The sequence below is a fragment of the Vombatus ursinus genome, unplaced genomic scaffold, assembly GCF_900497805.2.
Source record: "Vombatus ursinus unplaced genomic scaffold, bare-nosed wombat genome assembly UNPS02014778.1, whole genome shotgun sequence".
Lineage (NCBI taxonomy): Eukaryota > Metazoa > Chordata > Mammalia > Diprotodontia > Vombatidae > Vombatus > Vombatus ursinus.
The window spans coordinates 26,016,502-26,034,412 of NW_020954556.1; the positions used below are offsets into that span (position 1 = coordinate 26,016,502).

A 17,911-nucleotide genomic window follows, 5' to 3' on the forward strand; every position below is an offset into this window, starting at 1 on the left:
AAAGGATGCTACTCGTCAACTTTTAACTTAGCAACAGAAAGAAATTGTGTGGAGGTCTATTCTGTGGTCCTTTTCTTTAAAAAAAAAAAATTTGGGCAATTGGGGTTAAGTGACTTGCCCAGGGTCACATAGCTAGTAAATGTCAAGTGTTTGGTCTGAGGCTGGATTTGAACTCAGGTCCTCCTGACTCCAAGGCCAGTGCTCTATCCACTGTGCCACCTAGCTGCCCCCTCTGTGGTCCTTTTTCTTTTTTTTTGTTTTTTCTGTGGTCCTTTATCATGGAGGTCTGTAAAATGGAGCAGTTATGTCACAAAAAGAACCAAGATGAATTATAACTTTGCTCCAATGTAGGAAGAACAAAAGGTCATCATAACCAAATAATTAGGGATACAAATTTTCTGATGTTAGTGTATCACCAGATATGAATATATGATCTGTCATAAGATTTGGGCCCGAGCCTTACTTATGGTAATAAGATGGGGGACTACTTTGCTGCTTCTTCCACAGAAGTGCCATTTCATAAGTTTTGCTACAGTTCAGTGCGGTATTTTTACAAATTAAATTTAAAATATTACTTTTTAAAATAGTTAAGAATAGCTCCCAAATACACAGCTATAACATGAACAGGCTTTGATGAACAAATTATTTAAATCAAAACCTTTTTTTTTTAGGCAATTGGTATAAGTAACTGGCCCAGGGTGACACAGCTAGTACATATGTAAGGCTGGATTTGAACTCAGGTCCTCCTGACTGGTGCTCTATCCACTGCGCCACCTAGCTGTCCCCAAAATCTTCAACTAAAATGTAAAAATTACTTTGGAGGAATTTGTTACCTCACTTAACTTCATACTCTTTGTTTTGTTTGGGGAAAAAACAAAATGAGAAGTAACAACGGGGCCCTTAGCACTTCACTGTGGCACTGTCAATATTCTCAGATGAAACCATATTGCAGGAAACCACTGTGATTATTAGTGTTATGTCATAAGGTCACATGTCAGCACAGTTTAGCTGCGATCCAATTCTCATGGGCCGGAATCAAATTCTTTTCTAGTTTTCAGACAGCAGAGGCCTCACTCTTTCTGAAGGCCTGTTTGGTACAGAAACTAAACAGAACTTTATCAAAGCACCTCCCAAAGTTCCTTAATTTTGCTCTCAACCACAAACGGAACTGACAGTAGCCTTTTTTTCTCTACAAAGAGACATCAGACTACATATCTTTTAAATTATTTTATTTCTGTATAAGCTAAAAGGAAATTTACACACTTAAATCTCAAAAGACCTGGGGCATGCATATTAACCTTATTAGAGGTTCTTCTACATCTCTCTTTTTTTCCATAGGAATTTCCCCAAACATTTACAACCCATAGTCTTTTACTGTATATACAGCCTAAACCATAGCAATCTATGATTATGTCATTTTACACTGTGCAAAATCCTCAAACAAAATAGTGGTATAATAGAACAAAAAAAAAATCAGTAACAGGTTAAGTTTCATTGCAAGACATTCATATGATTTTGGTCCTTCTCCAAATCAAACTGATTAAAGCAGACACAATCTTTTTCCAATACAACCCCTCCCAATCAAGTTCTGACAATGATCCATCCCTATTAACAGAACAGCAACTGACGAAAGTACCTTATAAAAGGTTGTACAGCGATATGCCAGATTGAAAAGATTAAAAAATAGTCCCAAATCTTCAGCAACAGCCTTTTTTTTTTTTTAAAAAGATCTGAACCAAACCCACCACATACAAAATAAAATAAAATAAAATAAAGTGATCTTTGGAGCTCACTTGTAATAGCAAAAGTAATTCAATGTGTTAGACAAAATTAAGAGGACATTCAATGCAATCTGAAAAATACCTGAAGGGGATTTCACAGACAGTGAAGATTTGAGTTTTTAATTTTCTTTTTTTTTTAAATTTTAAAAGTTTTATAAGAAGGACACCACCAGTGTATTTCACAAAGACATAAATGTATACACCCCAGCAACACAAAAAGAATAAATCTTCAAAAATGTTCACCCCTGATTATTTACATTTTTCTAATATAAATTTAGGACTTCAGTATGTAAATAAATATACATTACTATGTATATCTGTCTAGTGCTGCTTACCAACAAATCAGCTGAACTTGAAATTTGTTTTTTGTTTTTATTTTTTTTATTTAATTAAAGCAAGTATGCTTTTGGTGGTGGGAAGGGAAAGGAAGGAAGGAAAAATCAATAGAAACTGTCCAATTCATATCATTTATCAGTCTGCCTTCTCGTGGCAGCTTGTTGAAGGTGTTAGCGTAGCTGGGAACATCAACACCTTGGCGTGCATGAAGGTTAAGTCGGGAAGGCTAGCAATCACCTTGGCGGCCTCTTCACTCAGACGCTCTTCTCTTTTAGGTTTCCTGTTTATAGAAGAAAAAGAAAAGCATGTTAATCACTTCGCTGTTGATGGGGAAAATCTGCTCCACGATATGAACCAGCAGCCTACAAAGAACTTCAGTCGTGTTACTCCTACTAGTCATGGATGTTCTCTGTCCATCCTCAGTTCTGACTTGTATTTGCTCAACACATAGCAGCTTTTTCAAGATTCTTCCTTTGTCAAACGCTATTGCAAGGACGATTATGTTTCTACCTAAGTGAGTGGTACATATTTTTCATTTCTGAAAACAGTTTACAACTTTAAAGTCTCTACAAATCACAAATATTACTAAAGGAGGGCAATAAACCTGAGGTCACAGGTCCACTTTGCCTAAAAGGGTTTTCTTTACTCTCCAGGGAGATATAAAAATTAAAGTAACATAGAATAAAATGTGTCTGGCCTGAAGCATTGCTAGAAATTTCAACCCTGGGCTTTGTTGGTTTTCATTGGGGAATTCCAGAAAATGAGAAAGTCCTCTATGTAAAAACACCCAGACTTTGCCCCTCTGGGATTCTGACAGAGAGCCCATTAGCAGCAGCACTGAGGATGATTTCTCCTGTTGAGGATGATCAAAGAGCAGAGGCAGAAAGGCAGTCTGTAAGGTAACCAGGGATGAAACCATACAGGGTTTTACAGTTATGATCAACAGGTGACCAGGAGGCAGTAGTAGAGGCATATAGAAAAAGGACCAATGCTTTCATAGCTAGTGAGCTGAGGCTGCCAGCAGCACTGGAAATTCCAAGTGATCTGCAAAAGTAGCTCAGTAAAAGCATATTATTGTAATCCAATCTGCAGGGTATTTCAAAATACTAACTGTATTAAAGAATATTTGCAAAGAGATCCTCATTTTTTGAAGTTTCTGATTTTAAATGAATGATAATCTTTCTCTGGTTGAAAAAGAAAACTGGGAGCCAAGTTAATTAGCTAATGGCTAATCAATTTCTTTCTGCCAAGTAATTTCTTTTATTATTTCCTCCCTGAATCTGTGGAGGAGAGAGAGATGAGGGTAAGATAAGCATATATAAAACAAAACTATTGCAGGCCACCACTTCACACCTAAACTTGATCCTTCTATATCACTTCATGTTTCCTTAATCCAAGATGAAATCAAAAGGCTTTGTAGGGTGACTAGAGAAGTCAACACCAGATTATTAGGGCCAAAAAGTAAAACAAAAGTGCAGGGGGGTCTATTAGAACTGCCATCAGAGACACTGGGAACTATATCAATAGATAAACTACTAAACTGAGCTTCCATTACGTATGAAAAGAATGAGACATACCCAAGGTTTTACAGATTAAAACCCCTACAACTAAGTACGTTTGCTTCATCTGGAGAGAGAAGAGAAAGAGAAAAAGGGCTGAGAGGAAGGAGAAAGGGCGTTTTTGCCTCAGGATCACCCTACACTACAGCTGGAGATAATCCTACCATTTTTTCTAAAAGCCTTCACTTTTCACAATTATTTAGGGGTGACTGCAAGTATTACATTTTAAAATACTAACTAAAAGCATATGGCTTATAGTGTATGTGTTGAATCTGTAATCATTTTATATACTGACATGATACAAGGTTATTTAGAGACAAAGAAAAAAACGCTTAAGACTTGAAAACAAAGTTGCATTGTTGACTTTTTTCAAAGTCTTTGGCACTGGGCAGGTGGTGACCTAATTTTGGTCTATTAACTCAGGTTCTCCAGGTACGGCACTTCCAAAATCTCTAGTTAAGATCTTTCCTCAGGTTTATTTTGTTTTTGTTGTTGTTGTTGTTGTTGTTATTCTTTTTGAGAACAGAAGTCTTTTTTTGCTGTTTGAACCTTTAACTTATCTTAATAACAAAAAATTTAAGTCTTTTATTTAAAATAAAAGACAAATTTATTTTATTCTAAAGTAATTTTATTATAAATTCTTGAGTTTTGAAATACTATTTTTTATATTTAAAAGTACTCTTGTGGAAAACTATAAATGGAAGATCATTATGTCAGTGAAAATACAAATTAACACATATTTTGTTGCTCCCAAAGTAAGGAAAACAAGGTGTTTATATAACAAACATCACATACATAAATTCTTTATAGATCAATGCAATAAATCTTCTCACCTTAAGTTAATGCCATATATGCATAACTGTCATCATAAGGAGTTGATGTTTAATAAATGATAGCTGCCAATGATAGTTATGATACTACTGTTATTTTTATTTTATTTTATTTATTTATTTTTTGGCAATTGGGGTTAAGTGACTTGCCCAGGGTCACATAGCTAGTAAATGTCAAGTGTTTGGTCTGGGGCCAGATTTGAACTCAGGTCCTCCTGACTTCAGGGCCGGTGCTCTATCCACTGCGCCACCTAGCTGCCCCTGATACTACTGTTATGATTCTAAAGCCATTACATCTCTTCTTCATCAACAATTGATTCAAAACATAGGATGAGAAGTACATGTATGTGCGTACATACACATATATATGTATGTATATATGTGTAATTCCACAGCTAAACTATAGTGCAAACAAATGATCTTTTATTACAACCAAAACCAAGACGGTGTAATAAAACCACTAAATTTTAAGACATTTAAAATAAAAAACAAGTTGACTCAAAGTGGAAAATCTCTCCAAATTTAAGTCAACCTCTACAACAAATCCATCATTTACTTTAAAAGTCTAGTTAAATGGAAGTGGGACTGAAGAAACCCAATGGTGTGGGCAAGAATCTATAGTGAATGAACCTGACTCATTAACCATTTTAAATAACCACCAGCATCCCAGCAATATAAAAAGGGAAAGAAAGGTTTGGGGATGTTTGGGACCTATTCCCCCAAACTGAAAAAGACAGAATGGCATTCTACATCCTCCAGGTCAGTAGAATTCTTTGTATCGTAGTTGCTCCTCACCAAACATGGCTCTCAAGTGAAAATAAACAAAATCAAAGTGAACCAACATTATGCCAGTAAGATCTCTACGCTGTGAATCTCTCAAAAAAAAAAAAAAAAAAAAAAAGGGGAGGGGGTATTTAAGTGATTTGAACATTAAATAACTGTTTCTTTTTTAAACAACTTTAAAAAAAATTTTTTTTTAAATTTTTAGGCAATTGGGGTTAAGTGACTTGCCCAGGGTCACACAGCTAGTAAGTGTCAAGTGTTTGGTCTGAGACCACATTTGAACCCAGGTCCTCCTGACTTCAGGGCCAGTGCTCTATCCACTGCACCACCTAGCTGCCCCTAAATAACTGCTCCTTGATCAGGACCATGAGATTATAAAGAGTTTTGAATGACTTGAGAGCAGGCTTATATGAAACACTTCATTCAAATTTTCTTATAAGGCTTCCATATGATAAAAAACTCAATTCAGAATTTCAAGTATTTAGATTAATGCTACATTTCAGAAAGTGATCCAGCTGAAATAAAGTAGTTGCTCACTGACTGCGGAATGACTAAATAAATTGTGATATCTGAATGAAATGAAATATTGCTGGACTATTAAGAAAAAATGATTATGAAGACTGAAGAGAAGCAGAGGAAGACCTACGACTGATACAAAGTTAAAAAATATACAGACGATTACAACAACAGAACAATAAAAAATAAATGTGAAATTGTAATGACCAAGCTGGGACACAAAGAAGAAATATGACAATGCATTTCCCTTTCTTCCTTGTGAAGGTGGGGGTTAGGATTACTGTTGTAGAATACTGCATGCAATATCAGATTTACTGATGTGTCGGTCAGTTTTGCTGAAAAACTATCCCCACCCCCCCTGCACCCCATCCTGCCTTTTTTCCTTTTTATCCTTTACTATGAGGCATGACTATTTGGGAGGAGAGGGACAGGGCAATTTTGGGAAATGAAAATATAAACAGAAGAGAAAAAATAAGAGAATAACAAATGCACAGTAGCAAATGCCTACAGACAGTAACACACTAAGGGATGAAAGGAGAACAATATGTATTTCATGAGATTAAATAAAGACATGCCAAGAGAAAAGAGAAAGGGTACTTCTTTGGAAATCAGTAGCTCTAAGTCTGGAGAAGATGGGGTATCACCTCAAGCTTCCACTTAGCTACAATGAGAGAGATGCCTAAGATAGTAAGATTTTATTTACCTTAACATAAATTTTACCTTAAAAAAAAAAAAAAAAGATTTTCAATTAGGCAGTCTCACATTTAAATGCGCCTGTTACAGTCCTGGATCTATAATATTGTACTTCTCATATATACAGAGAATTCTATATTTATATATTTCCAACTTACTAAGATCTCATATTCACAAATAGCACCTATCACAATGTTTCCACTGCCAACAGAGCTTTGGAGAGGTTTCTATTGTATTCTAAGAGAAACAACGCTCTCAATACGTTGCTGAACATTTAGCATCCCTACCATCAACCTGGTTTTGCTTGTTAAGATGGCCTCCCCAAATGACTGAAAAAATTATAGTATATCAATATAAAATGAAATACTATTGCTCTGTAAGAAATGATGGGGCACTTTCCTGAGAAACTTAAAAGACTTGTGAGAATTTGAGGCAGAGTGAAGTGAGCAGAACCAGGAAAACAATTTAAACACTAGCAACAACACTGTAAAGACAAACAACTTTGAATGACCTCTGAACCCTGATCAATACAGCGACCAATTGTGATTTCAGAGAAGTGATGATGAAACACCTGCCACCTCTGGGTAGAGAGGCAATGGACTCAAAATGCACGTGAAAATTTGTTTTGCTTGACAATTCAAATTTATTACATGGGTTTTGCTTTCCTTACTTTCTAGTTAACTGAGGAGGTGAGAAGGAGAACAAAGTCAGGGATAAGCAAACAAATTTTAAAAATGCAAAAAAGAAGAGAAGGAAGGCCAGAAGCAATCACTGACAAGGGTAGCTTTCAAAGTTAAATAATGAATTTATTAAATACTTAAAAGAAATACAAATTTGACATAGCAAAGATATAGAGCTTCACATGCAATCTTTTTCTTCTGTTTCAAAAGGTATATGAAAATGCTAATTTTATGTGTCTTGCTAAGTTCAGAATAAAAAAATGCAAAAAAACAAACAAACAAAAAAAAAGACCCACTTCCTAAAGGATCTGGGAAGTTGAGTCCCTTCTGCAGGTGTATGATTTAGGACTGGCGGAAGGCAGGAAGAGGAAAAAGGGCTTCTTGCTGAAATGAGATGTGTGGAGAGAGATGTGCTCCTGGCATCCCAAAAGATTGACTCATAGGGGGAAAAAAAAGCTACAATCACAGAATCCCTAAGTTGTAAAGGACCTACCTAGAAGGCCATTAGTCCAACCAATCTTTATTTAAATAATTTCTCCTATAACACATCTAAAAAGTTGTCATTTAACCTTTACAGGAAGACCTTCTGGGGAAGGCAGGGGTTTGTGGGGGGAATCTTACTGTCTCCTGAATCAACTCATTCTACTTTTGCATAATTCTGATTGTTAGGCAATTTTGTCCTAAGATCAAACCTAAATTTGCCTATCTATATCATTCAACCCAATCCAAAAAGCATTTAGTGCCTGTTATGTGTTAGGCACAATGCTGGGTGCAGTGGCTATGAGATGTTGGCAGATAAATACATGCACCATAACTTGAGGAGGACAGAGGGAACACTCACAGCCATGGGGATTGGCAAAGACTTCCCGTAGCAGATTCCAAATGAGAGGTGAAGGTGAGAAGGCTGTACATTCTAGGAAGGTGACACAGTTTGTGTAAAGGCACAGATGTAGGGGATGGGATGCCAAGCTGTGGAAACAGTGAGGACGTCTGCAGGAGCCAGGCTGGAAACCCACTCAGGGTTCCACATGCAGCTGCTGGTTCTAGGTAGCCAAGCAAAGCAGGTCTCATTTCTCTCCCATATAACAGTTCTTCAGATATCGCTTTGGTTTCTCTCTTTGGGATGCTTTCCTACCCATCGATGTCTGTTCTCAGATGGGGCTGAGCAGGTCTGCATGCTATGCCCCTCAATGTGCTCACACTGCTGACTCACGTGCAACTTGTGTCTACGTTACTCCCACAGCTTTTCTGGACAAGTTGCTGTCTCGCCATGCCTCTTCCACATTGTACTTAGTTTCCAAAAATCAATCTCACAAGTATAGGAGTTGTGTATTCATATTAAATTTCATCTTATTAGATTTGGTCCGTCTAACAATCTAGCCAGCCTGTATTTTTGATTCGGACTCTTATCATCCAGTGTAATGCTTCACAGCTATGTCTTATCTGCAAGTGTGATAAGCACTACATCTATGCCTTTATCCAAGTCATTGATAAAAACGATATCTAATATTCACATAGCTCTTTTTAAGGTTGGCAAAATTCTCTATTTCTCTCTCTTACCCACACACACATTCTAATTTGCCCCTTATAAGCAACCTCATTTTATTATTATTATAATTATTATTTAAACCCACTGAATATAGTTAAGGCCAAAATAAAGAGCATAAATAACTTCAAAAGTGTAGGAAAAATAGGAGCGATCTCTGGGACATCAGATATGACAATAAATACCTGCTGACTTGACCTTATGCTTATTCTATTTATTGATAACAGGTTTTAAGTTTATTTGTTTATAGAACTTACTCAATCTAGATATATGTGGACAGAACCATAACAGTACAATAACTTCACTACAGGTATGAGTAAAAAGGTTTGAAACACTACTTCTCATAATTTAATTCACTGGGTTGGTGAACAGATGATAGTAAAACACCCAAACAACTTTTTCAGAGTGAATTGAAATGTAGCGAGTAGGAGCAAACAACATTTCAAAGAGGCATGTAAGAATGACTTAAAAAAACATGTCACAGACCTGTCCTGGGCAGGTAGTGCAGCAATCAGAAAGAGAGTAGACATCTTAAGGCAAAAGCTTTCAGCCAACTCTAAGTCTAAGGTAGAGCTGAAAACAAAATTCTGTAAAAACCAGTTCTGGAAATCAAACAACCACCCTCACACATGGACACTGTGGAAATGACTGCTACCTGCTCCTGTGTGACCACCAACCACTATCATCGGGCATCTTCAGTTACAATGAATGGCAATGTCCACATATCCAAGAGTATATATGAAAATTAGTAAGTGGTGTTATTTGAGATCCCCCAGGGTGCATGCCACCAAACTCTGGCAGTCCTAGGACAGATAGATTCTTATTTTTCTAAGTAAATAATTTTGAGATTATTTCTTGTGGTTAAGATAAGACATTACAGAATTACATAGTATGATTTACGGTTGTAATTGTATAGCACAGTCCACTTAAACCTTAAATAATACCACACTAAAACAACTTGTTACACTAGCATTAATATTGTTTTCTTCTTTTTCTCTCTTCAAAAATGTTTCAAAACCTGTGAATACAGTTGCTGAACTAACAGGAAGATCACGGGTAATTTTTATTTCCTTATTTATTTTCATGGGTAATTTTTAAAAAAAATTGTAGGAAAAATAGGAGCTATCTTTGATGAAGGTTAGCGTTTGAGAATTTTGGTCAACTTTTTCATAACATAGAACACTAGAATAAATGAACATCTGTACTTTCAGCCTTCTTTTCCATTAGATATGAAAAAAGTACTAACTTGTCCATGTATAACATGGACCATATTCAGAAGTATGCTCATAATCACTGCTTATTTTAGATTTAAAAGGCTTAGGTTATTCCTTCCAAAAATCTCAACTAGAGGTGTAGACATTTCTAATTTTATATGATGACTAGTTCTATGTGGGAAAAAAAGTTCGCATATTGATCTTTGAGTCAGGTAGCTTATGTGTCTTTAGGAATAATGTCTCTAATATTAATATGAAATTTCTGAATAAATTACTTTCATTGAGACCAATGAAACCTTTCAAATCTCTAAGCTTACTGTCAATGCATCTCCCATTAATTTTTCTGCCTTTTTCCCAATCTACCCTACTTACTGAGGTAAAGTCCTTTAGGCATATTTAACTAAATCCTACACTGAATTGTAGGATTTAATAGTAGAGGTCTGTGGGAGGTTGTAAAGAAAATGGGAAATTCCTTGCTTGGTTCCTGAACAAAAATGGTTATATTTATATAAGTAAAGTTTCTAATGCTATTTGATTAAAGTTATTTCTTCCTCTGTCTTTTAATTTCAAGGATGATCAATAACCAGAAGAGGGTTTGGGTATAAGTAAAAATTTAAGGTGTAAAATTATCCAAGCACTTTTCCTTCACCTTGCTTGGCTATGGCCAAACAGGCTACATTTTTTTTTTTTATCATTGATTTAAAACCAAAATGTTTTCTTTCAAGCAACATTTGTTCGAGTCAATGTACAAACTACTGGTATATTGCAGCTAGACTGTCTTTCTTACATGAGAGACACAGTGCTTCCAGTGCTAGACTTGAAATCTGGAACACTAAAGTTTAAATCTCGCTTTAGGCACTTTTGAGCTATGTGACCCTGGGCAAGTCTTATAACCCCTCTCCCTCAGTTTCCTCATCTATAAAATGAAGGGAATGAATCTGATGGACTCTAAGCTCAATTTCAACTCTCAATCTTCAGTTTATAATTCTGTTTCTTAACCTGTAAAACAGGGATAATAATACCTGTAGATTTATTATAGTACCTCTCTCATAGGGTTGTTCTGTAGTATTTTATAGTACCTATATCTCATAGGGTTGTTCTGAAGGTCAAATGAGAAAAATTAACTTATTAGAGTGTTCTGCATAACTTAAAATGCTATAAAAATGTCAGTTATCATTACTCATTTAATCTACCTCTGGAAAATGAGGGAGCTGGACACTGTCATTTTGTACTGTGTTTCTATAGTGGGCTTGAATTTATCCTAAACCATCTATATTTTCTTTCTTTCTTTCTTTCTCTTTTTGGTGAGGCAATTGAGGTTAAGTGACTTGCCCAGGGTCACACAGCTAGTAAGTGTCAAGTGTCTGAGATCGGATTTGAACTCAGGTCCTCCTGACTCCAAGGCCAGAGCTCTATCCACTGTGTCACCTAGCTGCCCCAACCATCTATATTTTCTTGCCTGGGTTCCCTTTGTGACCCGGTCATGGTGGCTTGGGGTAACTACATTTGGCCATTTAAATTTCTAACTTTCATTTACTTATATGGTTTGCAACCAATAATTTAATTCCTCAAACATAGAAATCCTGGGCCATCAAGGTTTTGGGATTTTTTGTTTAAGTAAGACGTTCAATATGTGCTAAAGAAATCAATACAGCTGTAAAAATGACTAGGAAAACCCTAAAACTTTTTGCCAATTCAATCTCAAAATATCCTGTAGAATGGGAAAATATGAAAGGAAGTTCTTAAAGTGATATGGTTTGTAAAGTTTTCTAGTATACAGTATTGTTCAGTAGCTATTTTGAAGAGCTAAATAAGGCAAGTCAATCATGAGGTTTAGAGCTCCTCCTAATGGTTCAAAGAATAAATTTTCATTGCTGGCAATTTCAAAACTTTCCAAATCGTTATCATTAACAGGACAAAATAATTAGGAAAAGAATATCAAACTAAAGTTCTAATAAGGAAGGAATTACTTGGGAAAAATGAACAATTAAAAGATATTATAAAAGCCTCAAAAAAAAATCCAGCTTCATTTACAGTTTCATTTAATACAGAGTTTTATTGATTCTACATACTCCCTTTAAACATTCTGCCAAAGAGCACAAGTCTGATAAAAACAGTTACCAGTTTAATAGGAGAGAATCTGGGGGAAAACAATATGTACATTAAAAATTGGACGTGGGCAGAGTTGAAAGGGTGTCCCTCTGCAGATATTAACTGCATACCTAGAACCTTAAGATGATTATACACCCAGAGGTGGAGTTCTGATTGGCAATGTGATATTTCATGCCAAAATTTAGAGACAAATACGTATAAAAGAAAAGTTTTGATGACTATTTTCTGATGACTTAAAAATCAAATGAAAAAAGTTTGGTGTAAATGGTAAACTTGGGATTTGATATGCAGGTAGAATGTGTTCATTTGAAAACAGCATTGTAGCACTGTCAGTATAAGAATTAAACATGATTATTACTGCAGTAGTACTTTGTTTCATTGACAGACAGATAACTCATTTAATATTGGTTTAAGTACTAACATAAAATGATTGTTACCTTGTTAAAGAAGTTTTTGAGTTGCCATAGAAACCTAAATGTATGATTTAAGGGACCAACAAAGTACTTTAAAATGACTTTAGTACATACTCTTCTAGTGTCTTGCTTTTTCTAAAATCCATGACCCTCAGAGTTTCCAAGAAGTCAAGAGAAAAAAATTTCCCCTTCCCAAAATCAACTGGGTTTCAAAATAGCATATTTTGGAAGTAGCTCGGAAAGCTGGTTGTTATTTTACTTATTTTAGTCAGGTAAAAGGGATACAAAGGCAAAGTTCAGGTGAATCTGGGGCAGGCAAATAGGTGTGGAAAATAGCATTTCCACGTCTAGTTTAACACACCATATTTAGTTGGTGGGTATAGGGAGGCAGGAGAGCATCTAATCTCCAAATCTGGAGAAGTTAGGACTGAAAAGTTTAAAAGAAGTCCGTAAATATTAGTCAAATAACCTGATTATAATCTCTTTCATTCCCTTATAAAAAGAGATTAATTCAATATTCCTAATCAATAGAATTTGATATATTGTCACCTCCTAGATAACCTCCATACAAGCTGTATCTTAAAATAGTAAATACATTTTTTTTTAAAACAATGGACACTGCACATGTCTTTTCTTTTAGGTTGCCTTTGTTTAACATGGAATCTAAATAAGTGGTTAATACTTATGATTTGCAATAAACAATCCTATCTTCAGGAGGGTTAGTTGGTTATTGCAATTTACCTGGTTGATGTGCTCGTCTTCTCTACTGTGGACATGAGTCTTGCAAATGCATCAGTCACTTTTATGCTTGAGTTGGCGGTTTCCAGTTTTGAAGTTGTCAACTCATACAACTCTGGATCCACACCTTATAGTACAAAATGATAGTCAGTGATGGCAGGATGCAAGTGTGTCAATCAGCCACAATCCAAGATGCAAAAGGATTAATTCTGTAAACATCTGAGTAATTTACAATCACCACAAATTATTTTCAGAATAATATACTATTACATTTCTCATTATAACCTTTCTTCTTCTTCTTCTTTTTTTTTTTGGGTGAGGCAATCAGGGTTAAGTGACTTACCCAGGGTCACACAGCTAGTAAGTATCAAGTGTCTGAGGTTGGATTTGAACTCAGGTGCTTCTGACTTCGAGGCCAGAGCTCTATCTACTTCGCCACCTAGCTGTCCCTATAACCTTTATTCTTAATGCAAGAAATTATACTTTTGTGCAGATTTGGGTATAAAAGATTTTATTAGAATAATTTTAAAAATACTGATTTTAAGTTTATAAAATGCCAATTCTGATTTATTTGGAGTCATAAGAGATGCCCCCAAATTTTTAATATGCTATATACGATTTATAATGCATAATATAAAGCTAATATTCTCTTAAATCTTTTCTTTGGGAAGTGAGGAAGAATGGACAGAAACCAAACCTCAACTTATAGCATTGGATTTAGGAACTATAATGTTTATTTAGATCTAAGTAAGTTGACCTTATGTTCAGGGAAACAATTTTAGTTGTTTACATTAGAGTGTGAGCTCACTGATGGCAAAGTAGATATTTTTGTGCACTTAGCATAGTGCCTTGGAACACAGAAGGTGCTTAATAAATGTTTATTGAGAAATCTGATTAAAAGAGACACTGCAAATTACGGTCTGACAGTAAATAACGATCCCTAAAAAGGGTTATTTAGAAAAACAATGATTAGCTAATGATGGTAGTATTTAGAACTGCCCTTTAGTTAACAGCAGGCAGAGGTGAAATAATCTGCACAGAAATGCCCTCTGCTTCAATGACTATTGCTAGTGCATTTAGCCCTTTGTCTTGGTTGTAAGTTGTGGCAATAATTTTTGAAACTATGATTAAATGATAACAATTAAAGGATAATTTTTTTCTTGGGACAATCTGAAAATGTCTTTGTCCTTCTTACTCGTTCATAAACCTGTGTTAATATGACATGCATTTTGCATTCCCAAATTGCAAGTCCCTTTCTACTGAAGATAACAGAAAACCAGGAATTACACTGTATTAAGTCTACTTTTTAATATAGCTCAGCAGACTTTTAAAAATAGATCTCAGATGTTCACAGAACCCAAACAAGCAAAAGCAGCAAGCCCCATAGTTTCCACTTCCAATAAGGGAGGAAGGCTATAGAAAATGCAAGTTCTTGGGATCCCATTAAGGTATATGGCATATTATTTCAAATTACATTATAGATCTATTCTTACAGAGTTCTGTATTTATTTAGGGTTACAGTTAGAATGTTAAAATTAGGGATTTAAGAGACAAGTTAGAAAGAGAAAACTTTCCTTTTTAAAGGTTGAATTTTGAGGTTATTTTGGAATCTAAGTTAATGTTCAATGCAGCATGCTGCTGCTGTTGTATGGAAAAATTATATCCTGACTGGCAACACAAAGGTGTGAGAGAAAGCTTGGCTGGTTCTGACAGGTTTAATAAAAGTAACATTGGCTGCTTTACCGTCAAACAGTCAGTAAAACAGGAGATTTTTAAGAAATAGTATGGTTATTTCTCAAAACACAGTAAAACTACAAAATAGATATAAGTGGAGAATAATTTGTGGAACTTTTGACAGAACCTTAATGAGGTCTGTATATAACTCAAGCTAGCCCACCAAATTCTATGCCAACCTCCTAAAGAAGTCTTACACACAAAATAATAATTGCAAGCTAAGACAATATGACTTTCCCAGAAACAAGTCAGAAAAAAATGCAAGCAGGTGGTGAAATGACCTACCAAGGAAGGTGCTTATAACTGTTGCTTGATGACAAGTTTTGAACAAAAACCCAAACAGCAATAAAATAAGCCAAAACAGGATTTAGAGAAGTCAAATTCATATAGCAGCTAGCATATTTATGAGAGTACTGAAGTATAAAAATAGATATAAAGTAATGTGTGCTGTGTTAACTGCACTAAAATGCACTTCCCTTACTACAGCTATGAGACTGTCAGCCTGTCCTCCAGGCCGTTCTTTTGGCTCTCAGCAGTGGACATTAAGCTGCATTATCAGGTCACTTTTGCATCTCTTTATGAATTCCTATTATTTGTGTTCCTATGGATGACTGGATGATTTTTAAATGAAAGTTTGGATTATAATTAAATTTTTAAAAGATTGTTAGGAATTCAAAAGAAAAAAATAGTGAGTTCATTTATGTTATAATATGAAATTGTGAGAAAATGAAGCTAACGGAGCCCATTGCATCCCAAAGAAGCTGCCTAAGTTATTGCAGCTTTTCCTGGTAATCAATGAAATTAAACGCATGGTTGTCAGTTCATCAGGTGTCCTCCAATGGCTAACTTACTCATACTGCCAAGTCCACTGAAGCAATGCATTTAGAAGTAATTCAAATGAAAGACAAATTGTTTTGAAACACAGATTGTGTTGGTTTTCACAAGCTTGGATAATCTTAAAAGCAAATGAAAACAGTAATGAATCACTTGGATTCCAGAGTATGGTCATTGTACCAATTGGCAGCAAGCAATAAGGTTCCACTAATGAATGAGCAGATCTTGGGGGCCAGGAAAAACATGGGGTCACACCTCAGCCACCCTTCTCAGGTCCTTCCTATTTCCTAGAACTTCCCCTTGATTGAGGATGGAGGTGGTGTCAATTCTTAAGCATCTCTTAACGGAGCAGGACAAAATTAAAATATGTCTAAGGGCTACGGTGACTAGGAGAGGGGTATCAAAAGGGGTCAAGGGTAACCTTCTACCCATACGTTTGGGTGACCAATGCTGCCCTGTGACCAGTTGGTAGGACAACCAGATCACAAGTTGAGGTTAACAGAAACTCAGTGAAAACTATCTTAAAGAAAATGTAACCATAAAAACATCATTACAATGTTCATCTTTTATTTAGTTAGAAAATGACAAAATACATTAGTCCTTTGGTCAATGGACTGAACTTCAGCAGGGCTGAACATTCCTTTTACAGGCATTTTCCAATATATTTTCTTGGTTTCTAGCTTTTCAGGTCCCATAGGCAACTGTCGTTCTACTATTTTGTGATAACACTTTTCTTCGGAGGTAACAGCATACCTGCTATTTAAGAAATAACTACATAAAAACTATAATAGAGATTCGTGTGTCAATTATATGACTAAACAACAGGCTCCAATATTTTGGAACCTAATTCTACATTAGCAGCACCAAAGTACATATAATTATCTGAATGCCAGAATTTGCAATAACACTGTAATCGCACGCACTACAACGTGAAAGATGCATATGCGACTGTACTTAGATTTTTTTTAAAAATGGCTTTATAGAATGGGCTTTAAAAATCAGCATACAAAGTATCACATTTTTCATAAGTGGACTGGGGGAAATCTTTAACATATTGACTCACTAAGATGATTAAAACTTTCATTCCTAAAAACTACCTTCAGCCTTGTAACATTACCACTTTTCCCTTAAAAATACTTCAAATTAAGTTACTTGTAGCTTGGTACTGCAAAATAGCTAACAGAAGACAGATGAAAGAAAAAAAGTATTAGAAAGACATCATAGAAGAATACGATAAAATTATCTTCCTTGCTTATAGGAAAGTCAAGTGCCATGATCATGCTATTAGTAACAAATTAGATCACAGTTGTGGTTTTAACACTCTGCTGACCTGGGATGGTGGTGGTGCTGCTAGAGCTACTGTCATCCACGGGCCCAAAGAAATCAAGGTTCAGGAGAGTGGAACCTCCACTAGCTTGGAATTCAGTGACCGTGGTGGTAGGCAGCCATACAGAAGGTAAGCCAAGGGAGGAGGGGTTATGTGTAAAAAGGGGTAAGACACACACTTGAACATGCAAGTTATAATTAGTACTCATTATACAATTTAAAAACATGAAAACAATGCTTACAGAATTGGTTTGTTATATCTAAAGACAGTAACAACTTAACTCAATGTACATTTTTTCATGTACAATGCAAGTAATTAAACACTAGTAACTTTGTAGTTAGAAAGAAAAGATTTATTTCAATTAAAAAAATGGAGCCATATCAGAAAGCTCCAGGTAAGTCTGCCTGTTAAAGGGAAACAATACTGTAATTTCAGTCCATCATAAATTTATCATTGTACATGCCCAAACCAGTCTTCCAAGTTAGTAATGCTGGTTTATAATTAGTGACTTAAAAATCTGACAAATTTATTTGCCAGTTTCAGGCTACAGATCAATATGGTGACTTAGTTTAAAATATTCTATGCGTTCCTGGACGCCACAATTGCCCTACCCTGTTATGTGCAACTTCAAGTTGTACTGTTCCCCTTTAACTCTGAAACAGTAATCAGAAAGGAGATACATTTTTAAAGAAGTTGTTAAAAGAAAGCATGATGATTTGACTGAAGTAGTAAGACACTAGACAACAGCAAAAAGGTCCATCCAGGCTTTCCTTCATCACTAAGGTATCCAATCTGCTATAGTCTAGGTGTCTTTG

The 17,911-nt window shown here is 35.5% G+C and overlaps 1 protein-coding gene across 4 annotated transcripts in view; it reads right to left on the reverse strand.

The window, feature by feature from the left end:
* Positions 1–1,214: 1,214 nt before the first annotated feature.
* Positions 1,215–17,911, reverse strand: part of AFTPH (aftiphilin) — a 95,816-nt gene continuing 79,119 nt past the window's right edge. For 3 of the 4 annotated variants that reach the window (XM_027865236.1, XM_027865238.1, XM_027865237.1), the window contains 3 exons: positions 17,100–17,183; positions 13,205–13,328; positions 1,215–2,397 (listed from right to left, as the gene is read on the reverse strand). In XM_027865236.1, the coding sequence (XP_027721037.1) occupies positions 2,253–2,397; positions 13,205–13,328; positions 17,100–17,183 (353 nt within the window). In that variant the 3' untranslated portion in view covers positions 1,215–2,252. The remainder of the gene's footprint in view (positions 2,398–13,204; positions 13,329–17,099; positions 17,184–17,911) is intronic. The other variant, XM_027865239.1, reaches the window with a different exon arrangement.